The sequence below is a fragment of the Oncorhynchus gorbuscha genome, linkage group LG16, assembly GCF_021184085.1.
Source record: "Oncorhynchus gorbuscha isolate QuinsamMale2020 ecotype Even-year linkage group LG16, OgorEven_v1.0, whole genome shotgun sequence".
NCBI classification, from domain to species: Eukaryota; Metazoa; Chordata; class Actinopteri; order Salmoniformes; family Salmonidae; genus Oncorhynchus; species Oncorhynchus gorbuscha.
Genome location: NC_060188.1, coordinates 25,267,770 through 25,292,936, shown reverse-complemented (window position 1 = coordinate 25,292,936; position 25,167 = coordinate 25,267,770). Strand labels below are relative to the sequence as shown.

The 25,167-nt window shown below is 44.8% G+C and overlaps 1 protein-coding gene across 1 annotated transcript; it reads right to left on the bottom strand.

Moving 5' to 3' along the window:
- Positions 1-1,212: 1,212 nt before the first annotated feature.
- Positions 1,213-22,981, bottom strand: LOC124000620 (caveolae-associated protein 1-like). Its single transcript, XM_046307135.1, has 2 exons — positions 22,127-22,981; positions 1,213-4,167 (listed from the first exon to the last, which is right to left on the bottom strand). The coding sequence occupies exons 1-2, from the start codon at positions 22,628-22,630 to the stop codon at positions 3,316-3,318; spliced, it is 1,356 nt and encodes a 451-aa protein (XP_046163091.1). The 5' UTR covers positions 22,631-22,981; the 3' UTR covers positions 1,213-3,315.
- Between the last annotated feature and the right edge of the window lie 2,186 nt (positions 22,982-25,167).

Genomic DNA, 25,167 nt, shown 5'->3' with positions numbered 1-25,167 from the left:
ACAGTATCCTGCAGGGTTGAGGTCAGTTGTCTTTCAATTCCAGACAATTCAGGAAGTACACTGAAATTCAAATGATCTTAAATGCTTTTCAATTAGGAACATTTGGAATTGTAATTTGGTTACTTTCTGAATTTACTGGAATTTAAATGGAATTGGCCCCAACCCTGGTAACCTGCAGTAGTTTGTCTGATCATTTTACAAAAAACTGCATATTGACTGACAATGCTGCGAGACTACACTACATGGCAAATAAATAAATAAACAGTTGAAAGATGAGCGGTCACTGCCTTGTATCTCCATTCTCTCCCGAAGAAGACAGGAAATGCTATAAATCTCCTCGGTTAATTGGGGGAGATGAGGGATGTTTAGAGATGGATGTAAACTTAGCTCGTGTTTGACAAAAACTTAGTCAGTCTTTAATGTATCTGTGTGTTCAGTATTGGCCTTGGCATTTATGTAATGAGAATCCATTTCAGCCTTGTAAAAACATTAAGTAAACACAAAATATGAACTGCACAAAGACCTACAGATTTTTTGAGGAATAACCTAGGTTGCTTTCTGACTGCACCATCTCTCCTTCTCTCTGCACTGACCTCTCCCTCCACATGATCACCCTGCCCCCCCCTCACTCTGTCTCTCTCTATCTCACACACACACACACACACACACACACACACACACACACACACACACACACACACACACACACACACACACACACACACACACACACACACACACACACACACACACACACACACACACACACACACACACACACACACACGTCCTCTCTCTGTGTTCCGTCTCACTCTCCTCAGAGGAAGCACTCTCCTTAATTAGATTCCTGCCTCATTGATTATCCTAATGGTGTTCCACAGAGACCTCCCCTCCCTACCCCGGCCCCTTTATCAAGGTCGGTCAGACACAGAGAGCTATGGAGACACGTAGAAAAGCCTTCTGGAGCTTTTCTACATGTGCTTTCAGTCCTTCTGTACATAGTCTCACTACTTTGTTTTCCAGAGGCATGTCTTGTAGGTAGAGAAAGAACACGAGACAACAGCTTTTAGCTTGTATTGCATTTACTGGTCTCACTTCACGTCAAACTTAAATCATCCATTCTAATCACCATCGTCTCCCTATATCAGACCCTTGCCAGACCACACAGGCACAAACAAGCTGACAAGTAATTGAAATAGACAGAGACTGAGGTCCAGGAAAGGACATGTATTTTATTTGTTCACCTTTGTAACTGCCATGTCATTATTCACAATCCCTTGTAATTTGCTGCCGGCACAAACAAAATTGGATAGCACTTACATTTCTGTATGTCACTATAGACTTTCATTTAACTGTCACCTGGCACATTGACCTGTGCTGGAGGGGTTCCTACAAGATTCTCTCCTTTGTCTCCCCACAATTACAGCACCCAATGCAGTCCAGGTGAAGTGCTGGATATATCCTGTCGTTAGCTGTGGCCATGGTGATAGATTCAATAAGCAAGGCTCTGTCAATCTCAGACAGACTCCTCTTCCAGGAGAGAAGCCTCTGGAGTAACAGTAACGTGGCAGGTTAACACAGTTATTTCTGTGCTTATTATAGCATATATGTACAGTACAGGCATGATTCTTGTAGCACTGTGAGCATACATGCATACATTTGTACAATGTGTGTCAGTACAATTAAACATGTTTTTTTATTTGTATTTTTATTAACATTATCATGTAAGCACAGTGAGAGAAAAGAACAGTGAAACAAGTTAACTTCTACAGAACGACGGCACTAGGAACCTTTGATTAAAAGACGGCTCAAAATGTAATTCTCCTGTCATCAGTGACCAGTCCTAGTAACAACCAGGTAGTTTGGTGGTTACACTGGTAACTTAAAACTGAGAGTAAGATAACTATTTTCCAGATATCACAATATAGTACAACTTAGAAACTTTATGAAACATTCTTTAAAAAAAGGAAGGCAAAACAATGCAACTAAATTCAGATCTCTTTGAAGTCGTCACTAATCCTTCATCCTTCTCGTTCTCCATTTCAAAACCCCAAAAAAATAGGATCTGTTGCGATCCTGTTTTATACGTGAAAAACTTTTGAAATAATTAAAGAGAAGGATTACTTTACACACCTGGCACCCATCCACCCCATAACATCATTTAAAGGTACACTAGTTTTTCCCTGATTGGCTCAAGATTTGTAGCTGAAACGTTACACACACACAAAAATAGTTCCATATATGCCAATCAGTGAGTCTTTTCCTCGTCTTTTTAATGTTGCATTTGTCGTGACCCTCCCTCTCGGTCCTCCGAAAACAATCAATCAGAAATGAAAGCTTCATAGTGCTTCTCTAAGAAAAATGAAAACTAGCTTTATTAATCTTTATCCTTATCTTATCTATCTCGTCCTTTCAAATCCTTGACATGTTGACAGAGCTTGTATGCCCACTCATACAGTAGAAATCTGGCTGCTCAAAATGGCTGTGAACATTTGTTTAACTGATCTGTAAACTCTTCAGCCAAGGAAAAGAGGGTCCCCTGTGTCACTTCCCATGCACGTTGAAACCATCTTTAGATGTTTCCAGATTGTGCTCTTACTCTTCATTTGTCAAAACATAATTTCTCTGACCTGCACATCACATCACCACCGACCATCAAATCAGAAAATCTCAAGATACCCCAACACTGGGCACACACTGGTCGAATCAACTTTGTTTCCACATAATTTCAAGGAAATGACGTTGAACCAACGTGGAATAGATGTTGAATTGACGTCTGTGCCTAGGGGGGATATTTCCATATACACTGTTATGTACTGTATGTCCTACGTTAGCAATTATTGGACATCAAATCACAATAGAAACTACTATTTATTCCATTAGCATTGTGGTTATTCTATTTCAAAAACAAAAAAATAAACACAATTATATCAACAAGCAAAATCCCAGACTAGACCAACCAGAGTCATTCACAAAGACAAGAAAATATGTAAGGAAGAAACAAAAATGCGAGCCTTGGTTAAAGTTTTTTGTTGTTCTTGTCTAGAACAGCAAATACTACATTGAAAGTAATTCCTAATTCCTTAGGCACGTATGACTGTAAGTCGCTTTGGATAAAAGCGTCTGCTAAATGGCATATTATGTTATTATTATTTTTATTATAAGATGAATAGATTGTGAACACTGTCCCGACAGTCCTTATCATGCATGCTGTGTCACTGTCATCCAAATGTAGTATGTTTCTCTCCTCTTCTTTACTCTCCTCATCCCTCTATCATATCATTCTTCTAATCCTGCTGGGCCCTGTAGACAGAGTTATTTGCTGGTTGTCTTCATGCTTGTCTTCACCACAGGGACTTTACTCTCCAGCCTGATCAGATGCTCTGCCACCTGGTCCTCAGCCACCTCCAGGAAAGCTGCCATCTCTGGGGTGTCTACTCTCACCAGCTCCTCCTCCTCTTCATCCAACTCCAGGACAGCAGCCATCTCTGGGGTGTCGACTACTCTTACCAGCTCCTCCACCTCCACATCTCCCTCTCCCGCCTGCAGGGCCTCATTCTCGGCAACCTCCACCATCTCTGTGCCCTCTGTGTGCACCACTTCCATGTCTCCATCCCGGAACTTCTTCACGTGGAAGGTGAAGGGCGGCACGCGGTACACGGTCGTCTTGGAGCGGGCGTAGACGGTGTGGTCGGGGGTCAGAGACTTCTTCAACATCTCCTTGGAGCCCTTTAGCTTCTCCTTCCGCTCCATGTTGGGGGTCATCTTGTTGCCCAGCTTGCCCATCTTCTTCTCCAGGCTATGCTTGGTCTTCTCTAGCTTGTCGTGGGTCTTCTGCCTGGTCTTCTCCAGGTTATCCCTGGTCTTCTGCTTGGTCTTTTCCAGGTTGTCCTTGGTCTTCTGCGCTCTCTTCTCCCTCTGCTCTTTGGAGAAGGCCTTCTTGATGTTGTCCACGCGCGCCTTGCTGGAGCGTTTTATCTTCTCCGCCCGGGACTCTTCGATGATCTCCTCGATCTCCACCTCCTCGTCTGAGTTGAGGCCAGTGAGCGCCGCCTCACCCTCCTCCTCAGGGATCTGCTCCAGCCCCCCTTCCACAGAGCAGCCCTCAGCTGCATTCTCTGCCACCTTGGATGACTTTAGAGAGGCTTTAGCGGCCTTATTCTCATCCTGTGAAGACACAAAGGAGAGAGTGGATGAGGTTAGACAACAGGAAGAGTCAACATACAAGATAAGTATGAACGTTTATGTTTAAGGCTCCAGTTAGGGTCAAAAGAACCACAGCAGATCCTGTTTTGCAGCCAGCTGATAGACTAGGACAGTATTACATATTTCTTTACTCTGTTTTACCATTTTATATTTTATTTGTTTTCAAGCATGAGTTTGCAAAGACAATATTAAATCTACCTCATTATATATCAGTGCTCTGAAGGAGATAAGCTGTTCCCATCCTAATGTGTTCATTCATAGGGAACAATGTGTTCACAGAATGGGATTTGTCCAATATATATATATATATATATATATATATATATATATATATATATATATATATATATATATATATATATATATATATATATATATATATATACACACATTTTCAAATTGACTGCATGATTATAGAGATTATATTGAAGTGTCACGTTAAAGCCAGAGGCAGAGAAAATGAATTAATATCAATTCATATGAATGTGGGCTCTGAGATGGAAATGAAATTTGACATTTATGTGTGTGATAAATTATTCATATTCATGGCTTGCCTCAGATATGTAACTTTATATTTATCAGTCGCAGAAAAAAAATATATGAAACATGACTGCTACTGGTGGCCAACCCCATCTAATGGTCATACAATACAAACTGACCAAGACTCCAAAATCAGCACAGACAATGAAATACTGTCCAGCCAATAGCACAAACTTTCCATATGTACCCTAGAATGAATGACTACAATACTTTACATAAAGTCTGCCTGAAACCTCTGTTTGTATGTGAACCTGCAGACTGTGACTGATGTAACATTTGAGAGTGAGAGACTTTAGTCAGATTGAAAATCACACTTCGTCAGCAATGGGTTGTGGAAAAATAAGTTTAATGGTTGAGTCAAATGTCTAGTTATGTGTTTCCCTGCCGGTTGTGTGACAACCACACCAAAGGTTTAGGTTATGTAATATAACTACTAAGATGAGTTGTAAAGAGGTAGGACTACCAGTGACATTTGAAAGGTTGTTGGTATCCATCCTTACACTCACTAAGACTGAAAAGCCTATTAGAGAGAAAGAGAGAGAGAGAGAGAGAGAGAGAGAGAGAGAGAGAGAGAGAGAGAGAGAGAGAGAGAGAGAGAGAGAGAGAGAGAGAGAGAGTATGTATGCATGAGATACACCAGGAGAACATTTACCACAGTTATCGCAATGATTCAGCGAGGTAGGAGTGTGCAGTGAGGTAGTTTACCAATAGCAGGAAATGCTTGTGTCTAGTTGGCTCAGTATGCTAGTTTCAATATTTGGCACCATACAAACCTGTATGACATGCTCTTTCACAAGCTGTTGGTGATTACACTTATTTTGTGTACTGAACATTTACCAATTAGTTTGGCCGAGAAGACCCTGACACTAGTTTCAAGTATAACCAAAATAACGGCAAATGTTCTCAGTATTTCCAATGGACTGGATCATACAGTCTTGCACTCCATCTAGAGGACAAGAAAGTTCTTGCAGCCGGTAAAGGGACGCCCCATCAGAGAAGGCATTGTCTGTTCCTAAAACCAGTACTTCATACTGACATTCACAAATACTCACACACGGCCCACCTGTCCAAAACTTGACACCTATGCTTCTCTGACAGCTGCCACTCACTCAGCGTCTCAGTGATTTTTTTCTCTCACAACGTTAGAGAAATGCTGTATTGCTGAATATCCACTGAGGGAGACCAGGAATATGCAGAGGATGTTATCCCTCCTATTGCCCTATGCTAATCCTAGCATACCCCTCTGACCCTGCAACCCATAGAGATAGCTATGTCTTTGTTGTCACTGCCCCGCCCTGTCCCTGTCCCATCATAGCGCTGCTCACGTCACACATCACACTTAACACTTTCCACTGACTCTATGCACACTCATAAGACTATATGTACACTCACACCCTACACTACACTACACTACACACACACCCTTTTACACTCAACATATGCTGCTGCTACTCTGTTCTTTAATTTACTCTTATTATTATCTATCCTGATGCCTAGTCACTTTACCCTGCCTTCATCTACATATCTACCTCAAATACCTTGTTGATCCGGTACTGGTACTCCCTCTATATAGCTCCATTCTTGTGTATTTTATTTTATTCCTCGTATTAGATTGTATTTACATTTGACTTTCACTCATTCTGTAAAATTCTATAGTATCACTTATGTCTTCAAGTGTCTCTTGCTTCTCTATCGCTCTCTCTCTCTCTCTAAACTCTTTAACCCTGTCTGTCTCGACACTCTCTCTGTCTCTGTACACACTGTCCAGATATGTTGGGAAACTGGCCCAGTCCTGATTGTCTGAACTGAGTCACCTTCCTCTCTCCCCTGCCATGTGTGTGTGATCTCACATTGAGAGCATTGTGGGGAATGGGGATAGGTCGGCTTGTAATCAATCACAACTGTGTTATCTGAGGGTTGGTGAGCTCATCTCAACTTAGTTTTTTTTACCCCAATTTCGTGGTATCCAATTGGTAATTACAGTCTTGTCTCATTGCTGCAACTACCATACGGAGAGGCGAAGGTCGAGAGCCGTGCGTCCCCCGAAACACATCCCAGCCAAGCCGCTGGCACAATGCCCACTTTACCCGGAAGCTGCACCAATGTGTCGGAGGAAACACAGTACACCTAGCAATCATGGCAACCATGGCAACCGTGTCAGTGTGCACTGCGCCCGGACAGCCACAGGAGTCACTAGGGCGCGATAGGACAAGGATATCCCTGCCGGCCAAACCCTCCTCTAACCTGGACGACGCTGGGCCAATTGTGCACCGCCCCATGGGTCTCCCGGTCGCGGCCAGCTGCGACAGAGCCAGGATTAGAACCCAGAATCTCTAGTGGCACAGCTAGCACTAAGATGCAGTGTCTTAGACCACTGTGCCACTTGTGAGGCCCCATGTTTGCTTTGTGTGTTCTCCATTTCTCTTCCTCTGCCTAAAAATAAAACGCTCATCTCCACTGTCATTCCCCTTTCCCTGTCTACTTTGCAATGTGTCGCGTAATCACACTGCTTATTGATTCCCAAGGCGATGGCTGGGGGAGATAATCCGTCCGTTAGCTGGGTTTGGCCTGTTGACAGAGTTGGGCATAATTTGAGTCACTGCGATGGAACAGATCTGTATCGCTTTAATCAACTATTTCGGTCAGGAACTGCCAATGTAAAAACAATGCCATGGCAACCCGTCACAGTAATAAGGTTAAAGGTGGAGATTTGCATCATTGTGACACATGAAAGCAGGTTTGTAATGTTTCTTTAACATCTCATGAAAGGTGTACTCATTGTCCTCTCCTACCTCTCCACCCTGCTGTTACCACATATTAAATTGTTCTTTATCATTTGTTGCTTCCTGTGTAGGTGTACTCCCAGAGCATCTAGCCCTCCTCCACCTCAATTAGTATCACTTTCCTTTCTCCCCTTGTTATCGTCAAGGCAACAATCCCTTGACACTTTCTATTTGCTTCATCATAGTTCAAACAAGCAGCTCGGGATCACAGCTTGTGCAAAGCCAAGGCTTTTTGTGATAGCTTTCATTACTCTTGTACCGGGGGAGATGTGAGTGTTTTTTGCAATGATGAAATACATTTTAAAAAGTACTTGACTGGAGCAGCGTGCACTGTTAAACAGGATAATGTGATGTTCAAGCCTGCAACATATGTTCTGAGACAAATTGACTGGAGCAGCGTGCACTGTTAAACAGGATAATGTGATGTTCAAGCCCGCAACATATGTTCTGAGACAAATTGTGATTTTGAATTCCGTACTTTGGTTTATTCTGGCATACTGAACATCCTACCTCATCACTGACAGGCAGATATTATGTTCATACGTTTCATATACTGTATTTTTGCATCAGCATTAACCAATACCACACCCTTCCCCTTATTAATCCTTGTGCTGTTCTGATGTTCACAATGGCACTAGTGGAACCTATCATAAAATGACCATCGCTTCCTTATCTGGTGCTGTGTCCTACTCTGCTTGCAGTGTGTGTGTTTATTTCGGGCTTGCCTTTCCCTCTCTCCGGATTCCATCCACCATTCCCTGGATACTAGCCACTGTAACATTCTGCCCCCTCCCCTCCTAGCCTCTCCTCCCAGTCCTCAACAGGGCAACAGATAAACACAGGAGCACGTCACCACGGCAACCACCATTGTGGAATATCGCCCCAGGTGGGGTGTGAAGATTAGCCCGATAAACGACTATGGAGGATGATGACACCCCATCGGAGGAACTACTGTACTAAAACGCTACGGTACGGTGTTCTATGGGACAGATTAGATTCAGAACATAACTGTCATCATCATACTAATATCAACAGTCTTGCTATAGCCAAACAGTGCATTACCCCTAAGCAGCATGTTGGCCTGGCCTACCACTGATTCCATTGGGGTGATGTAATAAGATGATGGGTGCCTCGCCCACCTCGGTACAATGCCACATAGAAACTGAGAGAACAAATTGAGAGGGCAGAGTTCTCTGATGCCAGCCAGCCACTATGTCTAGACTAAAACCCATTAAAAAGCTCTTTCCCCCAACCAGCCCTTGGTTCTTCCAGAGTCAGACCCTGTTGACTCTCAGAACCTTCACTCAGAGCCTCACTGCAGAATAACAATCAGGAGCTGTGAAGTCTGGAACAGGAAGAGGCTGCAGGCAATGGAAAAACTGCTCAGCCGGGCATTCTGGGGAAGTCATCCAAACGTAGGACGCTACATCATTGAGGGCATCGCCATCTCCTGTGTCGAGGTGGTGCCCCGACGCAGCCTGATTAAAATCATGTAGGAAAGGAAATGCACGTCTTCGCAGCCATCAGTAGCTCTCCCTGTGTGTGATTAATGAGAGAGAGAGGGAACGGAGAGAGCACGGAAATGGAAACTCCATGAGTGTCCCTGTGTTACCCTCCTCTCTCATCCCACTCTAGCCGTGGAAAAGTCTGGTCTACATGTGAGTGTGTACGCTACTATGCTTGAAGGAGTGCCTGTGGAGAATGTGGTTTGTTGAGTGTGTGTGAGTCTTCACAGAAAGGAAGAGGGAGCTCTGTTTTTTAATGTCTCTTTCTTTGCTCGGCTTGAAAGGGAGAGTGGCCTGGGGGGGGGGGGGGGTGAATTACAGCTCATGGAAAAGCTAGCAGATGGAGGAGATTTAGCACTGGTTACACTGTGTGTCTGTCTGTCTGTCTGTCTGTCTGTCTGTCTGTCTGTCTGTCTGTCTGTCTGTCTGTCTGTCTGTCTGTCTGTCTGTCTGTCTGTCTGTCTGTCTGTCTGTCTGTCTGTCTGTCTGTCTGTCTGTCTGTCTGTCTGTCTGTCTGTCTGTCTGTGTGTGCGCGCGTGCTTGCGTGTGTGTGAGAGTGAGTGTGTGTGCGTGCGTGCGGCACACGCATGTTTGTGTGTATGTGGAACAAGAGTGTCTGTAAATCTCTATGTGCAATACTGTGTGTGTTTGTGTACAGTGTGTGTTGGCTATGACAGTGTATCCTATGCAGGGTGCTGAGTCCAGGCAAGTCGACTGTCTATTGCTCATGAGTCGTCTCTCTGAGGGAAACACTCCCTAGGAGGTATTCTGAAAACACGCAAACCAGCCTGAGGCCCAGAGAACACAGTAAACAAGTCATGCATTCTACTGACTGAGACTGAAATAACAGAGAGAGTGTGTGTGAGAGAGAGAGAGAGAGAGAGAGAGAGAGAGAGAGAGAGAGAGAGAGAGAGAGAGAGAGAGAGAGAGTGAATGAGAGAGAGTGTGTGTGTACTTATTAGAGAGAGAGAGAAGGAAAATTGAAGGTACAGTGGTAAGCAGGCCTCTTAACATATAATGTCCTGCATTCCCCATCGATGCTACATGAAGCCTATCCTGTTTTGGCACCTACTATTAAAACCTTAAAAGGCTTTCTAGTTTGGTTATTTTTCTCTGAGTTTGAGTGTTCTGCCTCTGACTCATAGGCACTGCGGATCATTATTAAGCACACACTAGTTGCCATGGACGACAACAGAGCAAATAGTTGTCCAAACCACAGCTAAAAACTACAGCAGCTATGGCTATAAGGGCACTCTTTCGTCTCCTAGCAAGCCCAGGGCCCCTTTTCTGCAACACAAAGCTACACTCTCAGACTCTCTCTCCCTAGACATCAGTCACAGTCCTATGACATCAGCATTTTATAATGTCAATTAAATAAACCTAATATTAATGTCTGTTGGTCTTTCATAACCTATCAAAAATGTCATGTGGATTTGATAATTGTTGTAGATAAGGAATGTCACAGACCAAATTGTTTTGTAAATGACTGTCCATGCCCTTTTGGATGGAACTGAAGGTTTTCACAACAAAAGTTTTGGGAATGTAGATCAGAACATGTTTGGATGACATTAGGATTGATGCCAACCCTTTACTCTGGTACTCTCCTACATGCATCAGATATTTCACAAGAACAAGAGATGAAGCCTAGTGAGGTAAGAAGTGCTACTTGGGTTTTACCAGGCAATGGACATCTACCTACAGATGTAGGATCTTAATATGAGCCACTTCACTACAGCAGGAAAATAATCCTTCAGCAAAAGTAAATGTGAATTATTATATGGATTATAATGAATTTACATTTTTTTGATACATTTTCCGATAGGGAATATCAAGTCTGACATTTTAAAATGAAAATTACAATCCTTTTTAAGCCTTGAATATACTACAAGTTTGCATTTCATGCTGTGCAGGAAAATTCTCAGTAGCAAAAGCGCAATCAAATTAAGATCCTACATCTGTTATAAATGACCTCTACTACCATCTTAATCAGATGCCCGTGACCTCCCTCCCCCATTCCTCCTGGGGCAGAGATGAGAGGCATGACTCGTGAGTCACTCTGGCAGCTGTCTGATCTTGTCTAGCCCCAGTCTGCAGTATGCAGCTGTGCCTTCAGCTTTCACAATGACCCATCTGGGGCCCTTCTACGACAGGAGCAGAGGGTGGAGGGCCCCTGGCAGTTATAAACATGGTGCTAGCAGCTGATGTACTACAGGCTACTGTACATTTCCGTTGCTTAAACCTCCTATAGGTATAGTATTTTGGGGCTCAACACATTTAACACACGACTATAATGAGAATCGTTATTTACAAGAAGCTGTTACAGAAGGGAGTGGGGTAGTCTATGCATCCCAGCTCACTATTTTAGTTCAATTAGACGCAGCCAAGGCACAGAGATCAGGTTCTCGTTCCGTCTACCTCGAGCATCCTGGGGAATCCTCATGACCACCATCATGATGCAGTTGAGGAGTACAAAGGGAATTCTGTGCAACACGTTTTGCTCCTCTCTGATCTCACCATCCCACTATGACAAACAATGTAACATAGCCCAACTGTGATGGCTTCACATGAAATGAAGCAGTGGAAATACACCCTACACCTTTGCCACCAGGACCTCTCCCTTTCCAAACTGAATTCCAGACAGCCAGGTTGAAAAAGTTCCCTGTATTCTATTTGGGCACAATTGTGGTGTACATCTTGTTTGACACCGGAAGGGAGTTCCTTGGGGTTTCTTTCAGAGCTATGTGTGACCTCACCACACAGGAGTCTGGCAGGGATATATCCCTTTCTAAGGCTCAGCTAATCCCCTCAACCTCTCTCCATGACTACAGCCACTGGAATCCCTACAACTACAACCACTGTCAACATGGCATCACCAGCCATCATGGAACCTTTGCCTTTCCACATGTTTTTCTGTAGGATTGGCACGTCTGACTCTCTAACGTAGTGATTCTGTAATGTCTGTACTGGGATCTGCTCCCAGCGTCTAACATTAACACCAGGTTGACAGTTTAGATATAAAGTCTGTATCAGATCGCATTGGGCAGTAGTACTGATTAATGGAGCCATCGTTCCTGCCTAATAACATAAGACACACATCAAGCCATTAATCCTGCGTCATGTCAGTCTGCCCTTTGTTCTAACTGTCTCCACTGCGTAACTGATTCTGCTTTATCTAAAGGGCACATCCTTGGGGAAGGGAGGGGGATGTTTTAATGGGAAAAGTTTGACATTCGAGGAAGAGCTTTTGTTCTCAGCCTTGGTCTGCTCGTCAGGTGTGTGGCAGCCTCTGTTTTGGTATACCTTATCAGACCATCCCTGGAGGTTATGGGGACCAACACCATCCAACGTGTTCTCCTTCCCCTCGTCCACCTCTGGTGGAAGGTTAGGCCACCCGAGACGACTGATTAATGTCCTATTATGAGATATGCCAGAGTTGTCAGAATCTCTACCGCTGAAGTTCATACCTCATAGTTGACATCAACACACCTGTGTGAGAGGCATGAGTTCTATTACCTTAAATGTCTTCCCTCTCAGAGAGAGAGGTGTTAAGTAGTTCTAGGCAGTGGTGTTTCTTAATAAGGGTGACATATAGGAAGAGTAATAGCAACTAAAGCCAGTATCAAACCCTCCATCCACCCACGAAAGCTCCTTAATAAGAAACCATTTAAAAAGCATGATCAGTCTAATGCCCTCTGTGTGCAGTCTGCTAGTTTAATAATCAGAGTTATGAGTGGCCATAACCCACCCAGTGCCCTGCCTAGATCTCAGTGACAGGATATAACTCACAGGCCAGCGCCAGGAACACACAGTCCGAGCAGCAGGCACATGTCACCAGCTAACACAGCTGCACCTGGAACTGCAGGACACACTCTCTGAATAGAAATATGTTATGCACTATGTTTTGATGTTGACATCTGAATAGCCGTACACAATCACAAAGACACAGGTGTGCACACAGAGATACAGAAACACGGAGGCACATCCACACACACACACACACACACACACTGACACCATCGTTCTGTGCTGCTGGTGGCTAAATCAAGTCTCCCTCTATGAAACAGGACCCTCCGCCATTCCATTCCACATCGTTTCAAGAGTATTTATAATCAAAGCACCAGAGCAGATTTTCTTTTACACGGTTTCTGAAAAATTTGGCTGAGTTATTACGATCTTGGCAGTGGCCTTTGAAGTAACGGCTAGAGCGTAGGCTACAACGTACAGTAAGTAACATGTTTTCAGCGGTTGCCTCAGATCCCACAATTCTGTGGACTGGAAATCTGTTGACCAACCCAGGAACGTTGAGTGGCGGATGGACAGGTGCCCTGACCTTTAGCTTGCCTGGCAAATCATGTCTTCTGTTGTGGGAGCGAGGCCTGTAAGCCAAGAGGGCAGTGGGCGGTTGAGCCCAGTGTAGACATCTGGGTCATACGAGTAGTTCATGTTTGTATATCTTAATAAGTGCAGCTCACAGTGACTTCATCTGGTCCCCTTAATTTGGTCCTCAAGTGCAAGAGTAAAGGCTTTGACCCATACACTCGCTCACAAGTACACACACATGCACTCATTGACAGGATGAGAGCTGAATTAGCTAACGGGCAGCAGGAAACAACAGTCTTGTGGGTCTGCGAGTCAGACGACACAACAACAAGTGATGTTGTTTCCCAACAGGACCCCACCTCTCGCCCCCAACAGCATCAAAATGAGCCCAGCGTGAACCATGCACATTGTTAACAATGCTGCATGTGCTCCAGTTGTAAAGTCTACTGCTAATATATAAATAGGCATGGACAAAGAGACACACACTACAGTGGTTTCAGGGTAATATACTGTGTTCAGTTTGGCAGTGTCTGAGGGCCACTGGCCTTCAGCCTCAGGAATAGCATGGTTCCTCTTTCTGCTGCACATATCCCACTGGCAGTGATATAAAACCCTGTACGCAAGAGTCACACTGTCTATCAGCCAATCCCTTATCAAGCCTTCACACAGCCATGACACCCAGATACTAGCTATGAGACAGATCTGTCAACCTTCATGACCCCATTGATCTTTGTAAAGAAATTATTAGAAGGAGAATAGCTTTTACCACTGGGTGTGATAGGGTGGAGCAGGGATCTTCAACATGTGTTTGGGCTTCATTCTGTCAATTTGCAGTCTACAAATGATTATAATTATGTTCCGTGCCCCAGATCATCCACTCGGAATCTAGTCGGGGACTCTTACGGTAGAGGGAGGTGTAAAGAAAGACAGAAGAGAGGTGGATAGAACCACTGCCGCTGGGGGGCATATGTAGTCGGGTTTTAGCGGCACGCTGCACTACCACCAGACCAGACCACGGCAAAGCCCTCCTAGATCTGACAGAACTGTGTAAGCAATAAGGCTGAAAGTCTACCAAGCTCTCTGAGTTATTAGGTGGAGCTAAATGATTGAACTTACCCAGTCATGTCTGGTATATCTGTTTCTATATCCGTGTCTTGTGTTAGGGGCCAGGGGTTGATTTGAAATCAGGCATACATTGCCTGATTACATTACATACATGATACTGTGATGTGAAACCTATGCAAGTGCACCTATCGCAGCGCTTTTTGATCTTTCCCAAGTATAAAAGGGAAAGAAAAAACAAAATGAATGACAGCTCAGTGCTCTTGGCTGAACTCATCCTAAAGCCAGAACAGATATGAGAGAAGAGGGAGATAATCATTAGAGGAGCACAGACTGCTACACTTTGCCAATAGATACAGTCCATGTAGCTAGCTGGCTCCAGGCTGTTCCAGTCTGTTCCTGGGCCATGATAAAGATGGTGATGATGGGAGGGAGAGCCAACAGAGAGAGCCTGTGGTTTGGAGTGAACTCAGGATGTTCAAGGAAAACCCACACCGGAGGAAAGAAGAGGAACATTTTATTTGACGCAAACATACAAGAATGTAGGATCTCCTTGTCAAAACGAGGGCTCCCCCTTTTTCCTGGCTTATTATGGCTGTGGTCTTCCTTCTGTTCTGTCCATACAACATTTAGGATCCCCTGAATACTCGGGCAGACATCTTAGAACAAAAATAACAATAAGGTGAGTGTAATTAAGGTGAAAGGGCATGAAGGGATAGACTTTAAATAAACTGTACATGAACTGTACCAAAACTGATATAATACTCCTGAATTTTCACTCAACATAGAACATAACGCCATGTCAGTGTGTCATTCAGAAATGTGAACAGTGCGGGAGAGGGGCAGTCAACTAACGTTTCACACACGCAAACGCACAATGAACCTAGTATTGAATCTCTCGGCCAGTGTTCTACAGAAGAGCTGACACACAACAGTGAAATGTAGAGCCTGCCAGACATCTCTCCACAAGCTGCAGGAACCGGAGGGGGGGGTGTAGGAGTATGGATGACAGGAGAGATTGACCCGGAGGGGAGTGAGAGACAGAGTGAGGGAAGGTGGGAGATTCCAAGGGGATGAATCAGTGCCAACTTGGTCTGCTGTCTACCTCTCCATTCCCCTCTCTCTCCACCCTACTGTACGTTATCATCACACCCATCCCCGGTTCTCCCACAGTTATCACAGTGAGTCTTTGGAGGACTGGTTAGTCCCCGACTAGATCATAGAGGTGTCACAAGCTTGAGGTAATTGGTTCTGAAGTGCTGCCATGTTTGCCTGGGGTTGGGGACAGAGACTGGGGGAGACAAGTTGTAACTGAGAAGCTGGATGTCTCCTGTGATACAGGACTGTCACTGTCCCCTGACTCCGTGCTAGAGCAGTACAGGGATGCTGAAGAGACTCATCCATCATAGACACACATATCCTCACAAAGTATGGTGATCTTGAGTCTTCAATAACAGATGAATGAGTGGACTGACAGTCCATGCTACACCCTCAATGCAATGATCAGATGGGCGGAAGGCCTTGGTCCACAGACACCTCTGAAGCATCCCTGGAGGAGGGGAGGAGAGGAGGAGTAGAGGAGGAGGAGAGGGAGAGAGGGTGGGGTGATAGAAGATGGGTCAAGGGACATTTGAAGTTGAGAGAGGGCCATGAGATGTAGCTTTGCCCTAGGCTGCCACAACACTGTCAGCTGCTGCTGGGACCCTCAGAGAGAAAGAAAGAAAGAGATTATGTGTGTGGATTGTGTGTTCTTCTGTCGATCCAGGTTTAATTATAAAGTATCCCTGTCAGTATGTTTCCCTGATGATAGTAATATGAAAGGATGTGACTATTCTCAGAGTGTACTCACACGAGAGAAGAACAGCTGTGGTTGACGCCAGCACAAACTCACACAGGCAAATCACGGAACATGCACGGACAGAACATGGAACACTTGACTTGACACTTGACACTATCAGCAGTTGAAAACGTAAAGTTATTTGCGCAACACCAGTTCTCTGATGATGGACATGGGATGTATCACATGTGGGGTTTGCTAGGACCGCCTACTCTCTCGAAAGTACCTATCAAATGTGTCTGTTGGGGACAGACAGGTAGAGTGGAAAATGTGGTGAGAGACCATAAAAGGAGCCAGTCTCCCGCTGTCTGGTTATTCTCAAGCATAATTATCTTCCTCACACTCTTGCGAGCAGGAGAATGATATAGTCACTACTCCACGACAAAAACTGCAAAAACAGAGAGTGTGCATCAGTATCTGGCAGGCCTGTTTTTTCTTATCTCTCACTGGCTATGCCACTCTCTCCAAGTGAGGATGGATAATTGCTGATATGCTAAGCCAGCAGCATACCACCCTACATCCCACTACTGGCTTGCTTCTGAAGCTAAGCAGGGTTGGTCCTGGATGGGAGATGCTGCTGGAAGTGGTGTTGGAGGTCCAGTAGGAGGCCCCCTTTCCTTGGGTTGAATTATTTTATCCCAGGGCAGTGATTGATTGCCCTGTGTAGGGTGCTGTCTTTTGAATGGGACGTTAAACAGGTGTCCTGACTATCTGTGGTCACAAAAGATCCCATTGTAGGAGTGTTAACCCTGGTGTCCTGGCTAAATTCCCATCTGGCCTTCATACCATTATGTCCACCTAATCATCCCCAGCTTCCAATTGACTCATTCATCCCCTGTAACTATTCCCCATGGCATTGCTGTAAATGAGAATGTGTTTTCAGTCAATCTACCAGGTTAAATAAAAATATTAAAAATAAGCCCTGCATGACGATAGCTGCCAGGACTAGTCATATGCAGGATTTTAACTGCCGACCGGGAAATCACTGGTCATCAATGGGCTCGAAGATGAAGAGGGAAAGGATTGGTATCGCTCGGGCATCCAGGGGGTCCACTTTTCCTTTGTCTGTTAGGCTGGATATTCTCAGCCAAAGTGTCATTTCTCCCATCACCACTAGCCTCATGGTACGACCACATCCTTGGATGACACGACAGGAGGCATGGATGCTATGGTCTGTAATCATACAGATCTCCTCCCAAGCATCTGGGTCTAGGGTCTCCAAGTTCAGTTTCTTCCTCACCTCCACCAGTAACTCAGCCGGATATTACTCAACAATAAAGAGGTCCCGTTGAGAGCTCTAAATGCTTGGGCCAAGACCATGTTAGTTTTCTGAAAAACAGAGGCAGTGAGGCGCTGGTGTCGTTAGTCACACAGCACATGGGGCTGGTGTGGTGAGCCAGTGATGGCTGCACCATGGGAGAGTTGCCAAAACTATATTGTGTATGTTCAGGCTTGGGGTACCCTTAGCAAGAATTCTGCTAGTGATGGGTTTTTTCCCACAAGCTCTCAGCTTCCCTGAGGCAAGCTGGTACCGCAGGGAGCAATTCCTTTATCGGGGTTGTATGGGACTGGAGTCTCTTTCTGTCGTATAGGTCCCTTGACGGGCCCTGAGCCCGCTTGCAGAAGCTGTATGAAGGAGCCCAAACTCTATTGGAGGAAGGGCAGCTCCACTGCACTCGGGCCGTCAGGTCAGCTGGCGTGAGAGGGCGGGAGAACGTGATCGTAATCTCGAGGATCTCCGTGAGATTAATCCCATCGTCATCCTCATCATCCCCTAACTCACCCTCCCCCAACACTACGTCATCAGACAGTGAGGGGAGGGAGTCAAGGCTATCCACCATGACCTCGCCCCAACTGGGCTTAGTTGCGGAGAGCTGAGCCTCAGCTATCGCTGTTGGCTCAAAGACAAAGAAGGGCTATTGAGATACAAGCACGTTTCAAACCTTTTCTCGTAAGCACTCCGCAGTGCTCACAGGACTCAGGGTCCTCAAATAGAGGATGGGAATCTTTCCTGCTTGACCTATGTCACCCAAAACACACACACACACACACACACCAACGAGCTGAGAGCGTTTGCCACAGAGACAGTGGGAAGGAGTGAAACCTGACTCAGAGCCAGTGTTGATTCACCATGCTGTCACTCTCTGGCCGAGCTTCTCCAGTATCCTTTAACCCGACACCATGCAGTTGCTGGCAATAAATAGAGCTGGGACTGAACCGTGTAGGACTACGGCAACATGAAGGCCACAGTTCATACGACTGACTACTGGTAGAGTCACAGTTCAGACAGTTACAGTGGTGTGGAGTGGAGTCACAGTTGACAGTTCAGACATTAACAGCAGTGGCATTCACCATTCTGAATGTACATTCAGTAACATAGGGGTCAAAGTTCATAGAGTAATATGGGAGTCAAGGTTAACACAGTCACAGTTCAACGGTAAGTATTAGCTGTCTTGAATGGCAAAGCACAGGTGATGGAGAGGATGAGGAACTAAATGTGACAGGAATTTTCAGCTCCATCCATGGCTTTTTTGGAACTTGATTAAGCATGAATTTAGGGAAATGACAAGGCATCAGTAAACAGAGAAACCAAAAAGTGTTGTAATACTTTTCACTTCACATTGGGTTGCTCCCACGCACACAGACTGTAAAAGAAGTCAGAATGCCTCAGACAGAATCCAGGACTGGGCGATTTGAGCAGTGTGTCAAACAGCAGGGGGCCCCTCCTTTACTGAGGTAATTTATTAAGACCGGCCGTCTCCGATTGGGTTCCTGCTAAATGCCAATAATGTAACCTAGTGCCACAGTGGACATTCCAGGACAGGGATCTGACAATAAGACCGCAAGCCAATGCGGTCTTTGGTAATCACTCTTCCCAAATATGTCAATGTTTTATAAGGCATTATACTGACCTCCTCTATAGGCATTTCTAAAGATTAAAAGACCAAATATATAATTTAGGCATTAGACAAAATGTATTTTCCAAATAGGTCCTTCCTCTGCTTACTTCTCCTCTGGTTGATATACTGTACTGCAATCATGCCAGCTAATAAGAGCAGAACTCAATTACTTTCACATGCATTCAAAGTAAGTATTCAGATATATTTTCTTTGAAAAGACAAGTAGTTTAATATTTTAATGCATTTGGAAATATACTTTAAAAGTATTTGAAATACTCAAAAACACTTACTCAAAAACACTCCCATGCATTTAACACAGGTATTTGAAAATAGTCTTTGAAATAAGTATTTGAAAACGATGTCAAATACAATTAGGCAGACTATTTGGTTTTTACAAATAACCATTAAAATACTCAAATAAAAGTATGTGTTTTGGGCTGTTTATCAGAAAATCCTCAAATACACAGAAAAAGTATTTGAAATACCAAATACTCAAAGGCATATGTATTTGTAGCCAGGTCTGAATAGGAGACAAGACATCACTGAACTTGCCCCCTGCCAGGTTGCAAGCTACCCAAAGTCTCGCCCTGCCATGAGGCTGCCAGCTGCAAGCCATTAGACAGACATTGCAGCACGCAAGGCTAAAAAAACACCAGCCCATGGAGTAGCAGGCTGCCACAGAGAGAGGGGCTGTTCAGACTCAACTCTCTGCCACTCATTCACACTCTCTCCCTTCCCTTTCCCTCACTCATCATAACGGAATCCCTCTGCTTGACTAGGACTTTATGTATGTACACTGGAGTGGTGTGACTGGGAGGTATACAGCCTGGTAATCTGTAATTAGGCTACTCTGTATTGAGACACAGGGGAAAAGTACCCCCGCTGGTTGCTATGGAGAGGGCAATACAAAGAGACAGCCATACATGTGAGGGGGGAGCGTAGGAATGCATACCAGGGCATACTCAAGTTTATATTGAGCATGAAACAATATATGTACTGTATCTTCACTCACTGTATACGCTCAGGTAAAGCGAAGCTAAATACCCCCAAGCGCATACTGTAAACAAATCAATTATAACTCTGGAAATCAATGGTAATGCAGAAAGTGAGTACAAAAATACAAAATGAATTAAAAGAAACGCTTTGAAAGCAGCTTGGTTAGCCCTGCGAGGAGCATATAGTTGTAGGCTACAGCTACTTATAGTAGAGTAGAGTTGACTCTTTCCACAGTTCTATATTCACACAAGAGTTATTGTGGGTTTTCCAGCCAGTTAGGCCATGATGAATAGGCAGCATGGCACCGCTTCAGGACTAAATAGATCTTACACTGTGTTGAGGCTTTCAACTATCTGTCACAGTCAGTCGTCATAGGTCGGGCGTTGGCTTAATCACATGTGGACCACCGGTACTACTGTGTTTATGGTGTCATCTTATGATTTGGTCCCACAGGTCTGGCTTTATATAGCATTAGCCGTATTGGTCAACCATGAGACACTATGGTCTGGGAAAGGTCAATGAACTCACTCCACGTGTCATTATTCATACAAACTACCGCACTGGGCAGACGTCAATTCAACATGTATTCCACGTTGGTGCAACGTAATTTCATTGAAATGATGTGGAAACAATGTTGATTCAACCAGTATGTGTCCAGTGGGACTAAGATGCGTATCACTACTAACTAACACACTTGACATGCATAGCCAATCTGTGCAATATGATTTTCTGTTGGTAGACAGTGTTTGGAGTTTTTCAGAAAGGGCTGAATCCTAAATTGGGATACATGCACGTAACTCCAATGTTGAAATCTTTGACATTATGTTTTAGTAGAAAGTATAAGTTACACACACACATCTCAAATTATAAATTACACCATCGCATCAGCATTCGGCTCTCAAGCAAGAGCTTCCTCTCCTGTATCAGTGTTTCTCTAATCCAGTCCTCGAGTTCCTCCTAACACATTTGTATTGTTGCCCCGGACAAGCACACCTGAATCAACTTGTCAACTAATCACCAAGCCCTCTAATGAGTTGAATCAGATGTTTTTGTCCGGACCTACAGCAAAAATGTGTACGGCTGGGTTTCCTCGAGGTTCGGAGCTAAGAAACACTGGTCTAAATATCTCACTGGTCTAAATACCTCACTGGTCTAAATACCTCACTGGTCTAAATACCTCACTGGTCTAAATAACTCACGGTCTAAATAACTCACCGGTCTAAATACCTCACTGGTCTAAATACCTCACTGGTCTAAATAACTCACTGGTCATGGAAAGCCTGAGGCCGAATAGCTTTGGCCAAGTATACCAGCTAGAGCAGTACCAGTTTAGGGTAAACTCATCCTTGAGTGAAGAGTCACTCACTCTGGTGAGAGAATGTTAAAACAGTTGCTGTAACGTTATAATAAAGTTCAGAGTGTATTTCGCACCGGCTCATGATTTCCCCATGCATCATGGAGAATTCACCCAACCCTGTGGTGGAATCTAGTGGTCTTGTACAAGGTTTCTCCACCTCACATCTGAAGCAGCCTACTACAAACCACTGCTACAATCTACCATACACAAGAGACTGTGTATCCATCTTTTAATCCACTCAAACACTGATACACTGCTAACACTTTCTAATAACTTTCATGGATAAGCATTACTAAACTACATATATGATACCTTCATTTTTCCACTCTGTTACCACAGAGAATTTTCCTGTGCAGCAGAAAAAAATTGTATTCTGTTCAAGATTTTTTAAAAGTTTGTAATTTCCACTTAAAAACATTGATTTATCCTAACTAAAAATGTATCAACCCCTACAAACATGTCCATTAATTATAATCCACATATTAATTAACATTTCCTGTTCCAGCAGGATTATTTTCCTGCTGTAAGCAAACTGGTCAAAAAAAGATAGCACACCTGTATTCAGCCTGGCCTCAGAGCCCATTGGTATGAATACACACCCCTCCGTTTCCCACTCTCACCTGGTAGATGAGAACCTTGAAGTGTCGTCTCTTGAGCAGCTCGTTCTCGTTGCTCTCCAGCTTCTTGATCTGGCCCGCCTGCTTCTCCAGGTTGGTGCGGACCGTCTTCACGTTGACGCTGACCTTGCGCACCTTGTCCAGCATCTTGTTGACGGTGTTGGCCGTGCCAGTGTGGCTCTTGGACAGCTTGGCCAGCTCTCCCTGGATGCAAGAAACAGACTTCTCCATGTCCTGCTGTCTGGTCTCCAGCCCGTTCTGGGTCTGCTGAATCTGGTCCACCACCCCGATGATCTTGTCTAGCAGAGTCAGCACCATGACCCCGTTGACCTGTGCCTCACTCTTGGTGCCCGAGCCCAGCACCAGGTCCACATCTTCTGAAAGGTCGTCTTCATCGCTGTCGGTGGCGGGCTGGACCGCTGCGGCCACCAGAGACACCTCTTCGTCGTCGTCAGACACCTCGGTCAGAGTCACTCGCCCCTTCTGCAAGCCTGCTGGATCTGCCATGGCTGTCAAGTCCAAACACACACCGCTCAGCTCTCACGCTCACTCAAGATAAAAATAGACTACCGGGAGAACAAACTGTGAGGGGCCACCCTGACCAAAACTCTAATCCAAATACTTGTCCTTTCTATGAAGGGACACTTCCACTTCCTTGGCGTTTTTCCCAATTTCAAGTCTACTTGTCTTCTTGCTGTATTTCTTTTCCTCCTTTTTTTCTTATTCTCAGTCGTCTCAGTCTTTTTCTCTCTCTCTCTCTATCTGTCTTTGCGTCTGCCCTGGGATGCTGGCCAACCAACGGGAGTGGAGCCTCTCACTGCTGAGGCATGTGTGTCCTGACTCAAATGACAGGACTCCCTATGATACCACCCAGTCAAACTTTTCCTTTCCTACAGCCGGCCCCCAGTCCACCCCACCCGCCCCCCTGCTCCTGGGGCTCCACCCCATCCCCTGCCCAGCCTGAGGGTATAAAAACCCCAAGCCCTTGTCTCCACCCCTAGTGGTTGGGCAGAGCCTGGCAGACCCCGCCCCGAAGGGGTAGGGACTGCCAGAGGGGAGGCATGCACACAATGGCACAAACTGGCACAGATTAAGTGCAAGGTTTTAAGCTCCCGTCACTTGCATAATTAATTTAATCAAATCTGTAATTTCAAATATCATACCACATGGAGTCAGAATAGAGTTTTGGCAAACATGTTCTATAACTGGGAATAGAGCCCAACAGTGGAGGTGTTATAATACCCATAAAACCTAGCGGTCAAACAGGGAAATGGTTCCATTTGTTTTCCCACCATACATTTTTCCCATAGGTAATTTTAGAAACATTTAAAATAAGAGATGTGCTTCGTGTAGGCTTACCCTGACGTGATGTTTTGATAGCCATATAGATCTCTCTCAGACAAGGTGAATTTATCAATATGTTCTATTTACTCTCAGATTTGAAAATGCTAATTAGTATCAAAGTAGACATCATGCAAGACTACTAATCAAATCAAATGTATTTGTCACATACACATGGTTAGCAGATGTTAATGCGAGTGTAGCGAAATGCTTGTGCTTCTAGTTCCGACAATGCAGTAATAACCAACGAGTAATCTAACCTAACAATTCCAAAACTACTACCTTATACACACAAGTGTAAAGGGATAAAGAATATGTATGAATGAGTGATGGTACAGAACGGCATAGGCAAGATGCAGTAGATGGTATCGAGTACAGTATATACATATGAGATGAGTATGTAAACAAAGTGGCATAGTTTAAAGTGGCTAGTGATACATGTATTACATAAAGATGCAGTAGATGATATAGAGTACAGTATATACATATACATATGAGATGAGTAATGTAGGGTATGTAAACATTATATTAAGTAGCATTGTTTAAAGTGGCTAGTGATATATTTTACATCAATTGCCATCAATTCCCATTATTAAAGTGGCTGGAGTTGAGTCAGTGTGTTGGCAGCAGCCACTCAATGTTAGTGGGGGCTGTTTAACAGTCTGATGGCCTTGAGATAGAAGCTGTTTTTCAGTCTCTCGGTCCCTGCTTTGATGCACCTGTACTGACCTCGTCTTCTGGATGATAGCGGGTTGAACAGGCAGTGGCTCGGGTGGTTGTTGTCCTTGATGATCTTTATGGCCTTCCTGTGACATCGGGTGGTGTAGGTGTCCTGGAGGGAAGGTAGTTTGCCCCCGGTGATGCGTTGTGCAGACCTCACTACCCTCTGGAGAGCCTTACGGGTTGTGGGCGGAGCAGTTGCCGTACCAGGCGGTGATACAGCCCGCATTTGGTGACAAGCTGAATTTCTTCAGCCTCCTGAGGTTGAAGAGGGGCTGCTGCGCTTTCTTCACGATGCTGTCTGTGTGGGTGGACCAATTCAGTTTGTCTGTGATGTGTACGCAGAGGAACTTAAAACTTACTACCCTCTCAACTACTGTCCCATCGATGTGGATAGGGGGATGCTCCCTCTGCTGTTTCCTGAAATCCACAATCATCTCCTTAGTTTTGTTGACGTTGAGTGTGGGGTCATTTTCCTGACACCACACTCCGAGGGCCCTCACCTCCTCCTTGTAGGCCGTCTCGTCGTTGTTGGTAATCAAGCCTACCACTGTAGTGTCGTCCGCAAACTTGATGATTGAGTTGGAGGTGTGCATGGCCACGAAGTCGTGGGTGAACAGGGAGTACAGGAGAGGGCTCAGAACGAACCCTTGTGGGGCCCCAGTGTTGAGGATCAGCGGGGTGGAGATGTTGTTACCTACCCTCACCACCTGGGGGAGGCCCGTCAGGAAGTCCAGTACCCAGTTGCGCAGGGCGGGGTCGAGACCCAGGGTCAAATTGGAGTGGGTCTAGGGTGTCAGGTAGGGTGGAGGTGATAAGGTCCTTGACTAGTCTCTCAAAGCACTTCATGATGACGGAAGTGAGTGCTACGGGGCGGTAGTCGTTTAGCTCAGTTACCTTAGCTTTCTTGGGAACAGGAACAATGGTGGCCTTCTTGAAGCATGTGGGAACAGCAGACTGGGATAAGGATTGATTGAATATGT